This window comes from Salvelinus sp. IW2-2015, linkage group LG4p (genome assembly GCF_002910315.2).
Source record: "Salvelinus sp. IW2-2015 linkage group LG4p, ASM291031v2, whole genome shotgun sequence".
NCBI lineage: Eukaryota > Metazoa > Chordata > Actinopteri > Salmoniformes > Salmonidae > Salvelinus > Salvelinus sp. IW2-2015.
Genome location: NC_036841.1, coordinates 11,556,343 through 11,574,855, shown reverse-complemented (window position 1 = coordinate 11,574,855; position 18,513 = coordinate 11,556,343). Strand labels below are relative to the sequence as shown.

At 43.2% G+C, this 18,513-nt stretch overlaps 1 protein-coding gene across 1 annotated transcript; it reads left to right on the top strand.

Moving 5' to 3' along the window:
• Positions 1–195: 195 nt before the first annotated feature.
• Positions 196–16,995, top strand: LOC111960510 (protein phosphatase 1 regulatory subunit 14A). Its single transcript, XM_023982523.2, has 4 exons — positions 196–455; positions 14,447–14,527; positions 14,732–14,761; positions 16,354–16,995. The coding sequence occupies exons 1-4, from the start codon at positions 258–260 to the stop codon at positions 16,486–16,488; spliced, it is 444 nt and encodes a 147-aa protein (XP_023838291.1). The 5' UTR covers positions 196–257; the 3' UTR covers positions 16,489–16,995.
• The last annotated feature ends 1,518 nt before the right edge of the window (positions 16,996–18,513 follow it).

Below are 18,513 nucleotides of genomic sequence, written 5' to 3'. Positions count from 1 at the left end.
TAATTTCCCCAGAATACTCAGTCACTCACATTTCTGGTGAATTCTTGTCACACAATTCAGAAAGTGTAGAACTTCCTTACAGCTAATCTCAATCAATAAACATTGCTCTCGGCGCACAACAGTTACCCGGTCTGTATGGGTGTGGCACTAGGACCCATAGTCGATTTCTCCACCAGTGCGCTACTATTACCAATGATAGTGCACTTCTTTAACTCCCTTGGTCCATAGTCTGCACGTGTCTGTCACCCGAAGTGGATATGGCTGCGAACCGGGTCGGGAGGAGATGTAACAACAAAGTCCATTCCCCGAGTAGGGGTCCAGGTAGGGACCCGGGGCTTAGCTTGCAGAAGAGGCAAGCACGGGTCACGGTAAAGTACAACAGAAAGGAGCTCCAAAGACGCTTGGATGTGGAGAAGTGGATTGACTGTAGTCTGGACGAGCTCTATGTGGGCAGGGTGAGTCCTATCTATTTGAAATTAAACGTATTTCTATTGATAGGCTACGCATACAGTCACATACCTAGACAATGGGAAACATTTATTTGACTTATTGTAAGAGTACAGAAAGGGTTTTACGCAATAACAATTATTCAGTTTAGCATCAGTGTCCACTGAATGAAGTAAAGCGACTTTGGCAGCAGCTTCGGGGTACGCAATCCACTGTAGCGCTGCACATCACTCTTCAGTGGGACTTAAATCACTATAATGAATATATCGGTTTGGCGTATTTGGGTACAGCGGTTACGCAGCGATGGCGTATTTTCAGTCTCCTCAAGGTATGTAAGTAAAACTATTCACAAAATGTGACTGGAGTCGGTTTTTCAGAGATTGTACTGCCTAGTGTCCCTTGCGGTCTGGGATGTGGCTACGACGTTAATCCATTTTACGTGGGGGGTTGCCTGCCTTGTCTCCTTGCGCCCTGTCTGCTTGCCATTCGATGAATCAAGGATGTGTAGATAGATGCCTTCTAGGCATAGGGCCAAATAACTGTCTAGTCAAAACACTGCCTGCCATAATGGTAAATTCGTGGTCTCATCGAATCAGAATGATAGTATTGTGCATGTGTTTTCTTATCAGACACTATTAACTGGACACTTGTCCTCTTAGCTAATACTACAAGCAAACATTTCTGAGTCACCAGAAGAAGATGGGATTAGAATAAACTACAAAGCCATTAGCAAGGCCATGGAGCACATGCACAGGACAATAAGGTCAACCATGTCACGCTTTGTTTTCGTTTACACCCCTTTTAGCCTATGTCAATGTTCTTTGCACGTGATCCTTCTCTACATTCATTAAGAAAATGCGGGTATTGTCTGTGAAGTATATTAGCTGAACAAATATTATCACACTTCATAGCACAAAAATAGACTTGACATCCACTGCAAAATACAAAAGTAGATATGGTAGATTCCCTTCATGTTGTTCCCTTCCTGTTGTATGTGAGGGTTGTATGTAAGGGGATGGATGGTCATTGGAGGACATTATACTCCCGGTGAGTGGGAAAGGCTGTCTCGCTGCCAAGGGTGACATGGGAAAGATCAGAGGTCCAATTGAAAGTGCTTCCAGAAATATAACAGGTCTGTGGCAGGCTGGCCAGATCGCTTAGTCTTTGCTGCTTTACATGGACAGCCTTGAGGGTTTATGCGCTTCTGGCTGACAGAACAGGAGGACCCTGGGGGGACCTGGTGTGGTGTGTGGCATCACCAGCGAGGGCAGGGCCACCAGAGGATGTTGGTGGGCATTGGGCCAAGGCCCTGCATGGTGGTGGCTGTGTGAGTAGGCGGGGTTGGGGACGATGGTTGATGTAAGGATGGGGTCAGTGCTATGATACAGATGTTAGGATTATTACATACCAATAATCTCTCCATCAGACACAACCATCTCCTGCTCAGAATGTATTTAACTAGAATGCTATAGAAACTGGACGCCCTGTGTTGACCTATTTGAGTCTAAAGCCTTCTGGGTGGGTCTCTTTTTTTTCCTGCAGAGCAATTAGCAGTCTGTTGTTCAGCATCTACGTTCTACATCCAATTCATAACACAGTAATAAAACATGGTAGTAAAAACTCAAAGTGTCTACTGCAAAGACCACCACCTGACAGATGCTACCCAATGGCAGGAATTAAAGCAATGCTGTCACAGGGGGATGTCTCTGTAGTGACCATTATACAACCACAATGACAGTAAAAACGGCATCAGCGAGCCATCATATATATATATATATATATATATATATATATATTATAGTGTCTCTCCACATACACTTAAAGAATAGAGAATATAGAAATATTGCGTTTGATCATGACAGTTTGATCTGCTGTACCATTCTGTTTCTCGTGGATGGGTACAGTAAACACACTCAATGTCTTGCTTTCTCATAAACACACACATGGCCACAGCTTTATATCTATGTTAATTAGTTAATTGCTTTGCTGATAGTGGAGCAAGCATGTGTAATGACGGTGTAATCGGATCTCCCCCATACTCATTTCCTGCTACACCAAAGCCCACCCTGTCTGGCCCTGCGACGTGAAAACCCCCTGACCAGGCCTGAATGGACGCTAACTATCCCAGTTATTGATTGATGACATCTTTGTTTTCTGGGATGAATCTTATGAATGGGGGGGATGGGGGTTTAGGGGAAGTGAAGGTCCCATATGTCGCCAAAGAGCACAAAGAGAATACCCCCCCCAGCTCCCCCCTAACCCCCCCCCCCATCACTGAGCCTGTTGTTGAAGCATTGAATGTAGCGCATCGCTTGGCCCATTATCAAGGGCCATTAGTCTTGTATCAACGCTCAATCGGAGGCCCAGATTAAGACCCCCGCAGTGTTCTGCTATCTGCGTGATTGTCTCCCAGGCTCGGAGTCTTTTCACTTTTCAATCCCGTCCCGCCACTACACCCAGTCATTATTACCGTTCTATTGAGTCGTCACGGCCCAGTAAGCCACACTGATGTGACAGCCAGTTGTTATGCAATTTACCACTGCAAACTGGGAGAGAAAAACAACAGAGAACTAAGGATTGTAGAGTGCAATTGTTTATTTTTGTAGCAACAATCAATATCTAATGGATGTGAAATATCTATTGTAAATGATCTATAACAGCTGGTTCCCCAACGAATGCAATTTGTCGAAGACGTGGAAATGAATTTCATAAGACTCAAATAACATGACATAATTGCGTTTGTCTTGAACCAGAGCACCTGCCCACAATTTAGTTGACGAATGAATAACCTAATGGGAATGCGTTTAATTTGCATGCATATGTAGATGAGATAAACAGCCATCAATCAACTGATGACCAGGCCCATTTCCTGGTGTAGAGAGAACCTCTATTGGAAATCTCGCTGTGCCCGATCATATCTCAATCATTTGATATGAAGTCAATAACCACACAATCAATAACCACGATTTCACTGACAGCACTAAACCCATATTTTCCCCTTACATTCTTGACAATGAGACATTTTGGTAGTATTCAGACCAGATGTGCTAATAATGTTGTAATTACAGTTTTTCTCAATTGCTAAAACACAATTTCTGAAACCTTGCTCCATTTCCTGAAAACATTAAACACAAAACCTCATCTTCAAGCACTATTTACATAACCTCTGACTCCTCTCGCAAAATGAAACATTCTCCTCAAAAAAGTTTTACCTGTGTTCAAAATCAAACACTGCTCTCAAATCATAAACAAAGTGATCAAAATGATATACACTCTCAGGCAGTCAGTAAACAATACACTGAAAAATAGAAAACACATTGTTCAAAACATACAATTCTCAGGGAGAAGAACATTTTCATTCTAAAAAAATATTCATATTTTTCCGTCATTGTCTTTTGATGGACGAAAACATGTTCTATCATAGTAGCTCAACATTGATCAGAAATTACTACTCTGCTTTGCTCTTTGCAATTTTGTTTTTTGTTCTTCCTCCTCCTTGTACCCCTATTTTTACAGTACTGTACCCTGCATCTCACAAACTTGTCCTTTGTCTCTGTGATACTGTAATTCTTGTTCTTTGTTGATATGAACCTGCAACCAGTCAATCTATTGAGCAGTCAGTACTGTTAATAAATGGAAAGCACAATGTTCAGGGCCATACAATTTGTCCATTGTACATTATACAGCCTACAATGCACTGTACTACAGTATACAATACTAAAAGGGACAAAAATCAAAGGAGTAAACATGTGATCAATGTGCTTCTTCTTGTCTTTGGGCTGGGTCAGGCCAGAGCACTTCGTCGACATCACAAGCAATATTGTCCCTCCTGAGGCAACGGGAGAAGAACCCTCGTGGGCCGTATCCAGCCCTGACATGATTCCTCACCTATATCACCACAGGCTAAATCCATGGCTTGCAGCAGATTTACTCTGGTGTAGGGTTGTCTATCATACACTTTCCATCTCCAAGAGGAGAAAAACTCCTCAATCGGATTCAGGAAAGGCGAGTATGGAGGGAYGTACAAGTTCATAAACTGCTCATTGATGTTAAACCATTCCCTTACCTGAGCAGCTCGGTGGAAACTGACATTGTCCCACACTATCACATAGGTGGGAATGGGATTCTCATTTAGCTCTTGACCCTGCTGCTCTTGAACCTGCTGCTCAAATAAAATATCTCTTAGATTGGCAATAAATCTTAGAAGGTGCTGGGTGTTATATGGCCCGAGTGTAACATGGTGATGTAGAACACCATGGTTGCTGATAGCAGCACAGATTGTGACATTGCCACCTCGTTGACCAGGGACTTCAACAATGGCCCGCTGTCCAATCATGTTTCGGCCTCTCCTTCTCCTGTTTGTTAGATTGAAGCCTGCTTCATCGACAAAGATGAACTCATGGGGTCTGTCCAAGGATTCCAAGTCAAATATTGTCTGTGTAGAAATACAATATACTGTATGTAGGATATTGTAAGTCGTACAGAGACAGTGCTATACTGTAGAGTACAATTAGGCTTCTGATTCACATACATTGTATGTACTGAAGAGTAATGTCATTCACATAGTATGTGTTAGTACTGTAGACAATCTGGATTACAGTAAATGTTTATGAATGTACACTTACTTGCACATACTGAGCTCGCAGTTCTTTCACCCTTGGTGAGTTGCGCTCAAAAGGTACTCTGTATACTTGTTTCATTCGCATCCTGTTACGATGGAGAACACGGTCAATTGTGGAAATGCTCACACTGTCGATTCCCTGGAAGTGTGTGTTGTCTTGTATCACTCGTTCCTGGATTTCTCTGAGTCGTATTGCATTATCTTGAAGGACCATGCCAACTATAACGGCCTCTTGCTCCCGAGTGAATATAGCTGTCCTTCCACCTGCATGTGGCAGCCTTGCAATTCTACAAAAAGTAGTTGTGCAGTTACAAAACATATTKATGCAGTACAATACATACAGTGATTAACTTTACAAATGTCTATTGAAACAGCTGCATATAGTGTAGTACAGTAAATTTGCAATTACAAAAATACAGTAGTATACTGTACCTGTTCTCTGAATGTCCTTACTATGGTGGACACAGAAAATCGGCTCAAATTGGGTTGCACTCTAAGTCCTGCTTCCCTCATTGTCAGTCCATGGACGAGAACATGGTCTATAACTGTTGCTCGAATTTCATCAGATATTTCCACTCTTTGTCTTCCTCTTTGTCTTCCTCTTTCTTGCCCTCCTCCTCCTCTTCCTCCTCATCGCCCACCTCGCATACGTCCTCGTCCTCTCACATTGTTTCTTCTATCCATTCTCAGACTTTCTCCTTCCCACCTTCAACAACCTGTTTGCTCTGAACTGGTTAATATTGGTTGTGTCGCATCATTTGAAACAGGTTAAATCAATTTTGAGTGGTTGTGTTCAATCAATGACATGTGTTCTCTATTTGTATTTGATTGTTGCCACTTGTGTTTAGCAGTATGGATGACATGTGCATTCGAGTGCAGAATGTGTTTTGAAGGTATTGACAACAGACTGCATAATTAGCTAAATGAGTCCAGGCAACTGAGAACTTTGTTCAGCCAATGGGTTTTAGTGTTTTAGCAATTGAGAAAAACTGTAATAGTAGAGCGCGTGTCAAACTCATTCAACAGAGGCCCGGGTGAGCTGGCGGTCAGGTTTTGTGGTTCCGCTTTGTTGGGTTGTGGGTTGATGTGCTCTTCGCTCGTTTTTTTTTGTGTGGCACGCAGATGATGCGCAGTAGGGGTGCGCGTTGTACTTTCCTACTATCGATGCCTATGAGTAAAGTAGAGGTCGGGTATTATGAGAAACTCAGTGTTCGCGCTGCTGTAGTCGACACGAGTGGCATTGATAGGGAACCGACCGCGAGGATACGTGGTAAGCAGTGTCGGTGTGTATGTTTTCACTTCCCTTGTACTTGATTGGTGAATTTAAGGTCACTAATTAGTAAGGAACTCCCGTCCCGAGTTTGTCTAGGTCTTAATTGAAAGGAAGAAAAATATGAGTTTGAGCACCAATCTGTACCGGATTAATATTATGTTTATGTGCTGTAGCAGCGAGTAACTGTGGGATGGCATCGGTAGCAGCGAGTAACTGTGGGAATGCATCGGGTGAAAACTAGTCACGATGTTCTGCCACCTGATGAGAGGAGAGAGGAGAGAGAGAGAGAGAGAGAGAAGAGAGAGAGAGAGGAAGGAGAAGACAGAGAGAGAGAGAGGAGAGAGAGAGAGAGAGAGAGAGAGAGAGAGATGAGAGAGAGAGAGGAGAGAGAGAGAGGAGAGTAGAGAGAGAGGAGAGAAAGAGAAGAGAGAGGAGAGAGAGAGAGAGAGAGAGAGAGAGAGAGAGAGAGAGAGAGAGAGAGAGAGAGAGAGAGAGAGAGAGAGAGATGAGAGAGAGAGAGACAAAAAATTACCTACCTTGGTCTACTTAAAGGGACTAAAAAATTTTAGCTGACCATATCTGCATCGGAAACTAATAGGGCAGTGAATGCACTCAAAGAAAAAGCCGCAGAGCATTGTATGCAATAAAATTATTCAAAATCAACATCCCAATATTTGCAGTGTAAATCCTACCAATAGCTCTTTACGGAAGTGAGGTTTGGGGGCCACTCAATAAACTGGACTTTAATGTGGGACAAACATCCAATTGAAAGCCCTACATGCAGAATTCTGTGAAAATCCTACAAGTCCAGAGAATACACCAACTAATGCCATAGTAGGGCAGAATTGGGCCGCTTTCCAGTAATAATGAAATACAGAAAAGATCATTAAAATTTTGGCTACATCTAAATTCAAGTCCAAATTCGAGTCTGCAATTTAAAGCACTTCAAACCCAAGAGCTGAGCCCAGAAACGAGGCCCTCTCAGTCAGCTGTGTTGGACCTAACCAACCAAGCTGACACCAAGCACTGCTTCAAAAGAAAGAATTCCAATAAACAAAATCATGAACCAATCAAGACTCAATATATACAACATTGGGAAAAACGAAACAAAAATCCCAAAGCCGACTAAAATTGCTATCTGACCCTAAACAGAGAATATGAATTGGCTGAATACTCTCTAACTCTATCGAGAGATACGAAGCAGAGACAGATCCTTACCAAGTACAGGCCTGAGTGACCACCGATTGGCAATGAAGAAACTGGCAGACATAAAAAGACATGGCTACCCAAAGAGGAGCGTGTATGTGGTCACGTGCACGACAGGGGAGGTTAGAAACAGAGATGCACTTTCTCCTTTACTGTGATAAATATTCCTCAACCAGAGATTCATTATTCCCAAAAATGTCTACATTTATTCCAAATTTTACTTATTGTAACTCAGAGGAAACTAAAAATACCATGGGCGAAGTGAGACAATGGCTCCTCTTGCGCAGCAAAATTATGTATTTGCCTGCCATAGCCTGAGAGACACTGAATAAATCACATATGCAGGTACGATAATGTCAGTAACTTTACTTAGAATTAATGTACTATATATTGTTATACTGTTATTGTTATTACTATTATATTATTGTTGTTTATCATTCCCAAGTAAGTAATTATGTGGAATAATGGTATGATGCAGTTTAATGGGAATGGTAGGTGTAGTGAGTAGTTGTAATGATAGTAGTTTGTTAGTACCCAGATGTAATGGTGAAGATGACCGTTATTTAGTTTATAGAGTTAGTTTACTTAGTTTCATTTTTATTACATTACTGTAACGTCAGGGTGAATGTGATGGTGCAGAGTCAGGCGCTAGAGAGAGCAAAAGTATTCGGGAAAAAACGCTTTAAGTTCGCACAGCATGAAAACAGGAACAGGTACAAACGGTGGTGCCAAAACACAGGCGGTAAAACAACCCAGTCACTGTTATAAAATAAAGCTGAAATAGCGAAAATCCACAACTCAAAGAATCACTCACGACGTACAACATGAATACACAAAATAAGCCCGCACAAACACTAGCGGGCGAAACTAACCTAAATAGAACCTCTACCAAAACGCTGAAACAAGAAACAGGTGAAAGAACAATTAGACAGACATAAACGAAAAGGAAAAAAGGATCGGTGCAGCTAGTAGACCGGCGACGACGACCGATTGCCACCCGAACGGAAAGGAGTCACCTTCGGTAATTTCGTGACAGATTACATTCGATTATTGACTGTTACCATTTGTTGTTACTTATTTCTATTTATATTTTGTATTGATTTATTATACTGCCATTAGCTATATAATTATTTGTCATTGTTTATATATTTATTACAATGTTAATTGTAGTACATTGTTGCTTTGGCAATATTGACACAATGTTTTTCATGCAATAAAGCAGCTTGAATTGAAAGAGAGAGAGAGAAGAATCTGGAAATGTAGGATATCAAGGGTAGATAGAGACTGACTGTAGTGGTTCTGCATTTAGAAGTTTGCCTGTTGCAGGATATGCAATGGAAGGGGGAGGAATGTGGTGTGTGGAAAATTGGCGTAATGCCAGAGAAGCGTCTGTCAGTACTGCAGGCTCTGAAGTAAACCCAACAGCTAGAGGTCTATAACACGATGTACACAACTGACCCACAACAATGACTTTAAATGATGAGAAATTTATAATATTTTGTGTCAGTGGAATGTAGGGGCTCATTATCAGTGAAGTATACTGTATTGAGGACTGAATGGTTCATGTGTGTATTGATTGGTTTCAGTTATTTTATTGTTTATGTTCCCATCCACCTCAATGGGTTGATTGGCAATTTGGAAATGTGTGTACATTTAAAGTGTGGTCGCTTCACTTGTAAAGCATTTACTTTCCGTCAGTTCTTAACCTGACATGGTATTTTGACCAGATTATATTTGCACCAAGTGTGGGACAGGCACTTTACTGTATCAGGGTGTTGGCTATGGAAAACATTACACAGAAAATGAACACAGGTGCACAGCTGGACACACGGACCAGTGGACTACAATTACACCCAGAGTATCCCAAGCACAAACAAAAAAACATTACCCTCAACCCACTGCCTGGAAAGTGATGTGGACTAAATTGCTGCCTTGGAGCCCTCTACTGATGCTGAACTAGGTGGAATGTCGCTCTCTTTCTCTCTGTGTGTCTCTCTCTCTCTGTCTCTCTGTGTCTCTCTCTCTCCTTCTCTCTCTCTCTCTCTGTCTCTCTGTCTCTCTCTCTCTCTCTCTCTCTCTTCTCTCTCTGCTGTCATCTCTCCTCTCTGTTGTATCTCTCTGTAATCTCTCTCTGCTCTCTGTATCTCTCTCATCTCTCTGTGTGTTCTCTCTCTTGTGTATCTCTCTCTCTCTGTATCTCTCTCTTGTATCTCTCTCTGTCTCTCTGTCTCTCTCTCTTGTAATCTGTCTCTCTCTCTCGTGTATCTCTCTCTCTCTCTGTATGTCTCTCTCTCTGTCTCTCTCTCTCTGTCTCTCTCTCTCTCGGTCTCTCTCTCTTTGCTCTTCTCTCTGTTCCTCGTCTCTCTCTGTTTCTCTTCTCTCTCTGTTCTCTCTGTCTCTCTCTCTCTGCTCTCCGTCCCTGTATCTCTCTCTCTCTCTGTATGCCCTCTCCTCTGTCTTCTCTCTGTCTCTCTCTGTCCCTCGTGTCTCTCTCCCTCTGCTGTCTCTCCCTCTGTGTCTCTCTCTCTCTGCTCTCTTCTGTCTCTCTCTGTCCCTCTCGCTCTCTCTGTGTCTCTCTCTGTGTGTCTTCTCTATCTGTGTGGTGTGTTGTGTGTGTGTGGTCTCTCTCTCTCTCTCTCTCGCTCCTCTTCTCTGTCCTCCTCTCTGTGTCTCTCTCTCTCTCTCAGACCATCCGTCATGTCACTGAGCTTGTTGTCATTGCATGGCAATATCAACGCTGGTTGCGTTACAGGGAAGACATCCTCCTCCCTCATGTGGTACCCTTCCTGCAGGCTCATCCTGACAGACCCTCCGGCATGACAATGCCACCAGCCATACTGCTCGTTCTTGTGCGTGTTTTCCTGCAAGACAGGAATGTCAGTGTTCTGACATGCAGCGAGAGCACGGATCTCAATCCCATTGAGCACGTCTGGGACCTGTTGGATCGGAGGGTGAGGGCTAGGGCCATTCCCCCCAGAAATGTCCGGGTACTTGCAGGTGCCTTGGTGGAAGAGTGGGGTAACATCTCACAGCAAGAACTGGCTAATCTGGTGCAGTCCATGAGGAGGAGATACACTGCAGTACTTAGTATCTGGTGTGGCCACCAGCTGCATTGACTGTTACTTTTGATTTTTGACCTCCCCTTTGTTCAGGAACACATTATTCAATTTTTGTTAGTCACATGTCTGTGGAACATGTTCAGTTTATGTCTCAGTTGTTGAATCTTGTTATGTTCATATAAATATTTACACATGTTAAGTTTGCGGAAAATAAATGCAGTTGACAGTGAGAGGACGTTTCTTTTTTTGCTGAGTTTAGATACATGAAGCAGTTAGCTAGGCTACGCTGTCAAAACAAGCTAACTAGATTTGGCTTGGAACCTACCACTGGCGGTATTCATTTCAAACTCATGTATGCAGGAAGAGAGGGCAGGGAGGGGACTCAAGATTCACACATTTATGAGAGATGATCTACTTTGATGGGCAATTCGTTGCATTTAAAGTTACAAAAGAAAATAGACTAAAAAGGGCATTATTTTCGTAGGAGGGCTCCATCTGTACACCTGCCTGCTCATCTTTACTATTATCCTCCTGCACAAGTAAGATAGGACTCAAGAAAATACATGTATAGGACACATTAGCACCCCCCCCCCCGACATCACACATCCCCTCACAGAAGATTTGAATGTTACCTAAGGATCATGTGACTTGGACAACGAAAGCAGTCGAATCCCGATAAAAGCACTGCATCAGCCTAAAGTGACTAACTCATCTTGACAGGCCTGACACATCATGTTGGTCCCACATGGAGGCTGTGTTTACTCAACACTTCCAGGAATGTGGTTTTTAGCTGCTCATTAACCCCCGCATTACAAGTACTAGTTCTAGCGGCTGCCAGCTAGGATGAGATGAGAGGGGCGGAAAATGAGCTATGAGTTTGCTTAATTGGTGAATATACAGCATGTATAATTGAGCATTACAATAATTATTTTTGATGTTATGGTATGAATTAAGATGTTTTTACAGAATAGATCTGCTGGTGTCCACAATGTGTCGTTTTACTACATGTATATTACTATGCCATGTATTACACACGTTGTTGGTTCTGTGTGGTACGTGTATGAGACTGTTTGTGGACTTGCTCACGTGGCTGTGTTTCTCTATGCCTGTGTCTGTGTGTGTGGGGGCAGTATGAGACAGTATTCCATTGGCATTTGGAGTTGAAAGAAAGGTCAGGGATGCCTGGGTAGGAAGGGACTGCTTGGATCTTCCWGGACGGACCTTTACACTACCGGCATCAGAATCGCTAAGTCGTCCTCCCCCACGACACCCACAGACAGACCCCAATGAGGCTGGTTAACCTTGCTGCTGAGCATTCCGCTCAGACTGAACTCTATGGCCTGTTGTGTCACTAGTCAACACGTCTCACACCACACCTATGCTGTCTGTGTTGTGTACTGCGGTTGATGTTTGGATTAGGTTCTGAAGACAGCCTTCCATCTAGTCTACAGTGGTATTTGCYGTCGTCTTCACCAATTTCCATATTTTGTTATTCAAAGAATCTCTGCCTTACCAAAAAGGGCAATAAAAACCGATCGGGGTTCATTTTTGGCTCAGTATGTTGATAGCAGCACATCATGAATAATGCCCTTTGAATGTGCTGTTTGTGCCAATGAGCCGACTTGCCCCAAGGGGAAAATAAATAAGATGGAATCTCACCATGCGACTCTTGTTCAGTGTTTGGCTAGAAATCACTTTGGAATGCTGTTCAGCATGAGATAAGTAGTTTAGATAAGGAGTGTGTTGGTGACAACAGCATTTTTTACTGAACAAAAATACAAACAACATGTAAAGTGTTGGTCCCATGTTTCATGAACTGAAATGAAAGATCCCAGAAATGTTCRATACACACAACAAGCTTATTTCTCTAAAATGTTGTGCACAATTTTGTTTACATCCCTGTTAGTGAGAATTTCTAATTGGCCAAAATAATCCATCCACCTGACAGGTGTGGCATATCTAGAAGCGGATTAAATGGCATGATCATTACAAAGGTGCACCTTGTGCTGGGGACAATAAAGGCCTCTCTAAATTGTGCAGTTTTTCACACAACACAATTGGCATGCTGACTGCAGGAAGGTCCACCAGAGCTGTTGCCAGAGAATTGAATGTACATTTCTCTACCATAAGCCGCCTCTAACGTCATTTTAGAGAATTTGGCAATACGTCCAACGTCCAGTACGTCCAACCACAGACCACATGTTTCCATGCCAGCCCAGGACCTCGACATCCAGCTTCACCTGCAGGATCTTCTGAGACCAGCCACCCAGACAGCTTATGTAACCGTGGGTTTACACAACCGAAGAATTTCAGTAGAAACTGTCAGAAACCGTCTCYGGAAAGATCATCCGCATCTCAGGAAAGATCTCCTCGTCCTCACCAGGGTCTTGACCTGACTGCAGTTTGGCGTCGTAACCAACTTCAGTGGGCAAATGCTCACCTTCGATGGCACGCTGGAGAAGTGTGCTCTTCACGGAGGAATCACGGTTTCAACTGTACCGGGCAGATGGCTTGTATGGCGTTGTGTGGGCGAGAGGTTTGCTGATGTCAACGTTGGAAACAGTGCCCCATGGTGGCGGGGGGGTTATGGTATGGGCAGGCATACGTTACGGACAATGAACACAACTGCATTTTATCAATGGCAATTTGAATGCACAGAGATACCGTGACTAGATCCTGAGGCCCYTTGTCGTGCCATTCATCCGCCGCCATCACCTCATGTTTCAGCATGATAATGCACYGCCCCATGTTGCACAATACCTGGAAGCTGAAGATGTCGCAGTTCTTCTACACCAGATACTGACTGGTTTTCTGATCCACTTTATTTTTTAAAGGTAACTTTTACCAACAGGTGCATATCTGTATTCCCAGTCATGTGAAATCCATAGATTAGTGCCTAATGAATTGATTTTCAATCTACTGATTTCCTTATATGAACTGTAACTCAGTAAAGTCTTTGAAATTGTTGCGTTATTTATATTCTTGTTCAGTGTAGTTAATGATCTGTGAAAATGTCCCAAATGAAGTAAGTGCATAGACTGTTATACAAATAGTCTCTGCTTTCCTCTGAGAATTTGGGGGGGAGCTGAATGCACTGTTTGAGTATGACCGATTTAGGAGGCCGTGAGAAAGCGTAATGGATGCTATCTGTGATGGAGAATGTCTGGCATTGATGGTGGTGGCTTCCGTCTTACAGCATACCTAGACTAGTAGTAGCCAGGGTGGTGGTTCGTTCTCTCTCTCTCTTCTCCCTCCCTCCCCCACTGTCTCTGTCTCTTCTGTCTCTCCCTTTCTCTCTTCTCCTCAAAGGCATATCCTCACATGCAGTGTTCCTACTGAAACTAAATCCTACGATTTATGGAGGCACTTTGATGACCGACTCCAATAGCGGCGCAGCCATCTAAATAATATTTTTTTTTTACCAAATCATCCTTATCCCTTTACTGCCAGCCCATGCGTCAAACATTCTGCATCATGCATATGATGACTCAACAGCCGACATGGACGGACACACACACACACTGCAGTGCTTCAGGGTCTGTGAATATCTCAGGGTGTTGCACTCTAAAAACACGCGCAGCTTTCCCTCTGTGTCTGTAAGACCCACMGAACTCAGAACAAGGCAAGACCTGTATTTTTGTCCTTTAGTGAGTGACCTATATATTATATGCTCGTATCTGAGCCTGTCCCTTACATATAATGGGGTATGTGATAGCTGTATGTTAGTATACTGCCCCTGGGCAGAGTTTAGTGGAGGATGCACAGGGCAGTATCCTAACATGCAGCTACAGGATGTAGTGGTGGATGGGTGGACAGTTTGACTGACGCTTGTGTCACCAGGAGGAGGAGATGCCAGAGGAGGTGAACATTGACGAGCTGTTAGACCTGAAGAGTGACGAGGAGAGAACACACAGGCTCCAGGTATACTGTCCTACTCACTAGCGAGATCATCTGAAGACATTATCATTTGATCAATTTAAAAACTGTGTGAACAAGTTGTACTGTTTTCGATTGTGGGACTAACAGTAATAGCTGCAGATTTGYTTGCTGTTGCAAATATATTGTTTCAGCAGCAGGCTGGCCAGTTGAACTAAAATCTTATTTGGTCTGGGGATTTTTTTCCAGGAAATGTTTCACACCTGCAATAACACAGAGGTAAGTGAGGAAGTCTATAAACAATAGTAATATCTAACAATATGTTTAAGATTGTTTTGGGTAGTATTTTATGCCATTAATGTTCCCGAGACTGAGTACCTATATAGACTGTCARGGTGAAGGGACCAATCAGAGAACAGGGTTACAATGTCATTATAATGGGCCAATCAGAGAACAGGTTTATGATGATGTCATTATTTAGGTATCAACATTTCAAGAAATTTCCTGGTTTTCCAGAAGTCCTGGTTGGAGGATTCTGGATTTTCCCTGCTTATTCCCTCCTGATTTCGGGGGGAAACCAGGGAATTCATTGAAAGTTCCTGGAACTTTGTGATACTGGTCCCTTACAATGATTACAAAATCATAACCTGCTATCTGATTAGTCAATGTGAAGGGACCAATCAAGAGAACAGGGTTATGACTATGTCATTATTAAGGTTGCAAAATGACTAATCAGATGGCAGGTTATGACAATGTTATGATGAAGGGACCAGTCAGAGAACAGGGTTATGATGTCTTTATAAAAGGACAAAATCACCACTGATCAAGTCTGGGTTGAGTCCCACCCAAGTCCTAAACTCCAGTACTACAACACCGCCTTRCTCCCTCTCTCTGTCACCTCCTTGCTCCCTCTCTCTGTCACCTCCTTCCTCCCTCTCTCTGTCACCTCCTTCCTCCCTCTCTCTGTCACCTCCGTTCTCCCTCTCTCTGGCACCTCCTTGCTCCCTCTCCTGTCACCTCCTTTCCTCCCTCTCTCTGTCACCTCCCTTGCTCCCTCTCTCTGTCACCTCCTGTCCTCCCTCTCTCTGTCACTTCCTTCCTCCCCTCTCTCTGTCGCCTCCTTGCTCCCTCTCTCTGTCACCTCCTTCCTCCCTCTCTCTGTCACCTCCTTCTCCCTCTCTCTGTCACCTCCTTGCTCCCTCTCTCTGTCACTTCCTTCCTCCCTCTCTCTGTCACCTCCTTGCTCCCTCTCTATGTCACCTCCTTCCTCCCTCTCTCTGTCACCTCCTTGCTCCCTCTCTATGTCACCTCCTTGCTCCCTCTCTATGTCACCTCCTTGCTCCCTCTCTATGTCACCTCCTTGCTCCCTCTCTCTGTCACCTCCTTGCTCCCTCTCTCTGTCACCTCCTTGCTCCCTCTCTCTGTCACCTCCTCCTCCCTCTCTGTCACTTCCTTGCTCCCTCTTATATGTCACCTCCTTCCACCCTCTCTCTGTCACTTCCTTGCTCCCTCTCTCTGTCACCTCCTTGCTCTTTCTTTCAGGCAAATAAGTAACTAATGATGACTCCGCATATATTAGCCGACAATGCTAGTCTTGTCCCTCTTTCACACTGTCCCTGTATCCTTTGTGATCAGCATTACTCAGCCTGTCCATTATGTGTTGACAGACCAAGTTGACCCCCCCCCCCCCCCCCCCACACACACACACATATTGATATCATACACACAAAATGAATGAAGTGCTATGTTCCCTTGTCGTTTCACTGTGAATTGCTCAACATTACCAGCGCTGTGTATCACGGCCGCTCACTGTATCCGTTCTGAGCATGTTTCATATGATGACCGATTGCCCTTCTTCCCTGCTCACACAGGTTTTCATCAAGGAGCTGGTGTTGAAACTCCACGGGCTGCAGAAACAGGAGGACCTCCACAACAATGGCATCGAACAACCCCAGCTACACATCTTCCCCAACCGGCAAGACTCTGCAGACCGAGAGGTGATCTGAAGGCCCTGTTATGTTACCCTTCAAACCCAGCACCCCATTCCCCAGCCCGATGTCATGGACCTTATCTGAAAAACATGCATAACATTGAGTCTTGCGGGTCTATACACTTTGCGCTACACACTGTCGAATACACATTAAACAGCTAGCCAGATCTGACCACTTATCAGAAACATTGCAGACACCTTATCTGTCCACACACACACACACACCACAATGCACAGGCAGTCCACGCAACATTTGGACCTGTACAATGTCATATGAATTATGTTTTATTTTTGTTAACTTATAAAGTGTCCGAATTGTGTGAAACAGGCTGCTTCTCTGTTGGGTCGCTACTGCTACTTGTGTTCTGTGTTTCCTCGAATTGTTCTGCTGTTCTCTCTTTTTGTCCCATACATTGTATAATGCTTTTATTGGAAAACCCATGAAGGTATCAACTGTTGGTCTGTGTCTTATGTTGTGAGATGCACCTCTGATTCTGTTTAGCTCATAAACCATAGTCAAAGAGTCCAGCAACATACTGTACATACCAGTGTCAGTCTGAAGGTAAGAAAGACCACTTAGCTTTCATATATCCCAATGGGTTAGTCGATGGTACCTGGCTACAAGCAGGCCTACCATCTTTTCAAATTGTATCCATCAACATGAGACAATAGTTCATGTGGTCAAGTGGAAGAAAAAATCTCTCTCGCTCTCTCTCTCTATATATATATATATATATACTGTATATATATTAAAAAGGGGAGAAATATTGTGTTGTGATATTCCCAATGATTTCCATGACCGTATACATAATATTTTTCATGAAGACCAAGCAGTATTGCTTAGTAGGTTGTCAACTGTCACTCACAAAGTGTGTTTAGGCTAGCTATTACGGAAAATGTAAGATAACATTTCATCTGTTCGGCAAAACCAGGTAATTTATTTCTTACCAAAGTGTTTGTAAATCTATAGATGGAGTGCTGAGGAGTTTCAGTCGGCTAAAGGATAGTACCCCAACTGCTTTACTGTGCCCACCAGATACACCATGTTTCCTAACGTTTTGTTTTGCATCGTGTTCAACACGGTTTGTAAATGTGTAGTTCTCTGGCTGGTTGTGTTGCTTGTATATTGGTTTGAATACATTTTAAATTCAGCTTTTCCAAGAGTAACTTTAAATCTTTAGGATTCATACAGTATAGTGTTTTATAGATTAGAGGCTGTATTTACATATTACCGCAACATAGTGTTGGCCAATGTGTTTTTTTAATTTAATTGTTTTATTTTTTAGATATGACTTATGGCTAAACAGCGCCCTCTCCTGGCTAAATGTACTGAGCAGTAATTTACAACAACATTACATTTTGGCGTGACAGTCTACTCTACACACCTTTTGGAAACAGGGTGTTTATGTAATCCAATAATGGTCAACCCATTTACCATCACTGTAAATAGATTGCTAGGGTGTGACTGAGGGTAGACAGATAGTAGCCTATGATGCTAAGTGAAGTGTCAGTGCAATGATGCATGTAAAAGCAGAGACGGGTCAGATTTTTCAAGCACCCATAACTTGATCACAGCAATCCTACAGTATGAACCCTTACTCAATCCAGTCCAATACTATCTAATCTGACAGACTGTCATGGTTCATTGGAATAGCCTGTAGATGGCAGGAGAACACAAGTCAACATTTCCTTTCTCATTGTATTAACGAGGAGACGGGACACCATCGAGTCAGCTTCAGGAACATCTTTAGTAAGATAAAACCAGATATGCMTACAGAGCATTATGGGTACTGTAGTACATCATGCTACACCTCCTTTTAGCGCAGCATCATGCTACCGTCATTAGCCTCAATTTCCCAATTTACTGTGGAATTTTGCATTGCTCAAAAACGCTCTTGTGTATGTATATGCCTGTTTGTTGCTGAAGCTTGTCTGATCCACCAGTCACAGACTAACCAGGCTCCTCGTCACCTTCACAGTTGTGTGTGTGTGTGTGTGTGCTGTCAACATACCTTTGACTATATTTGTTGTGTAAACATGA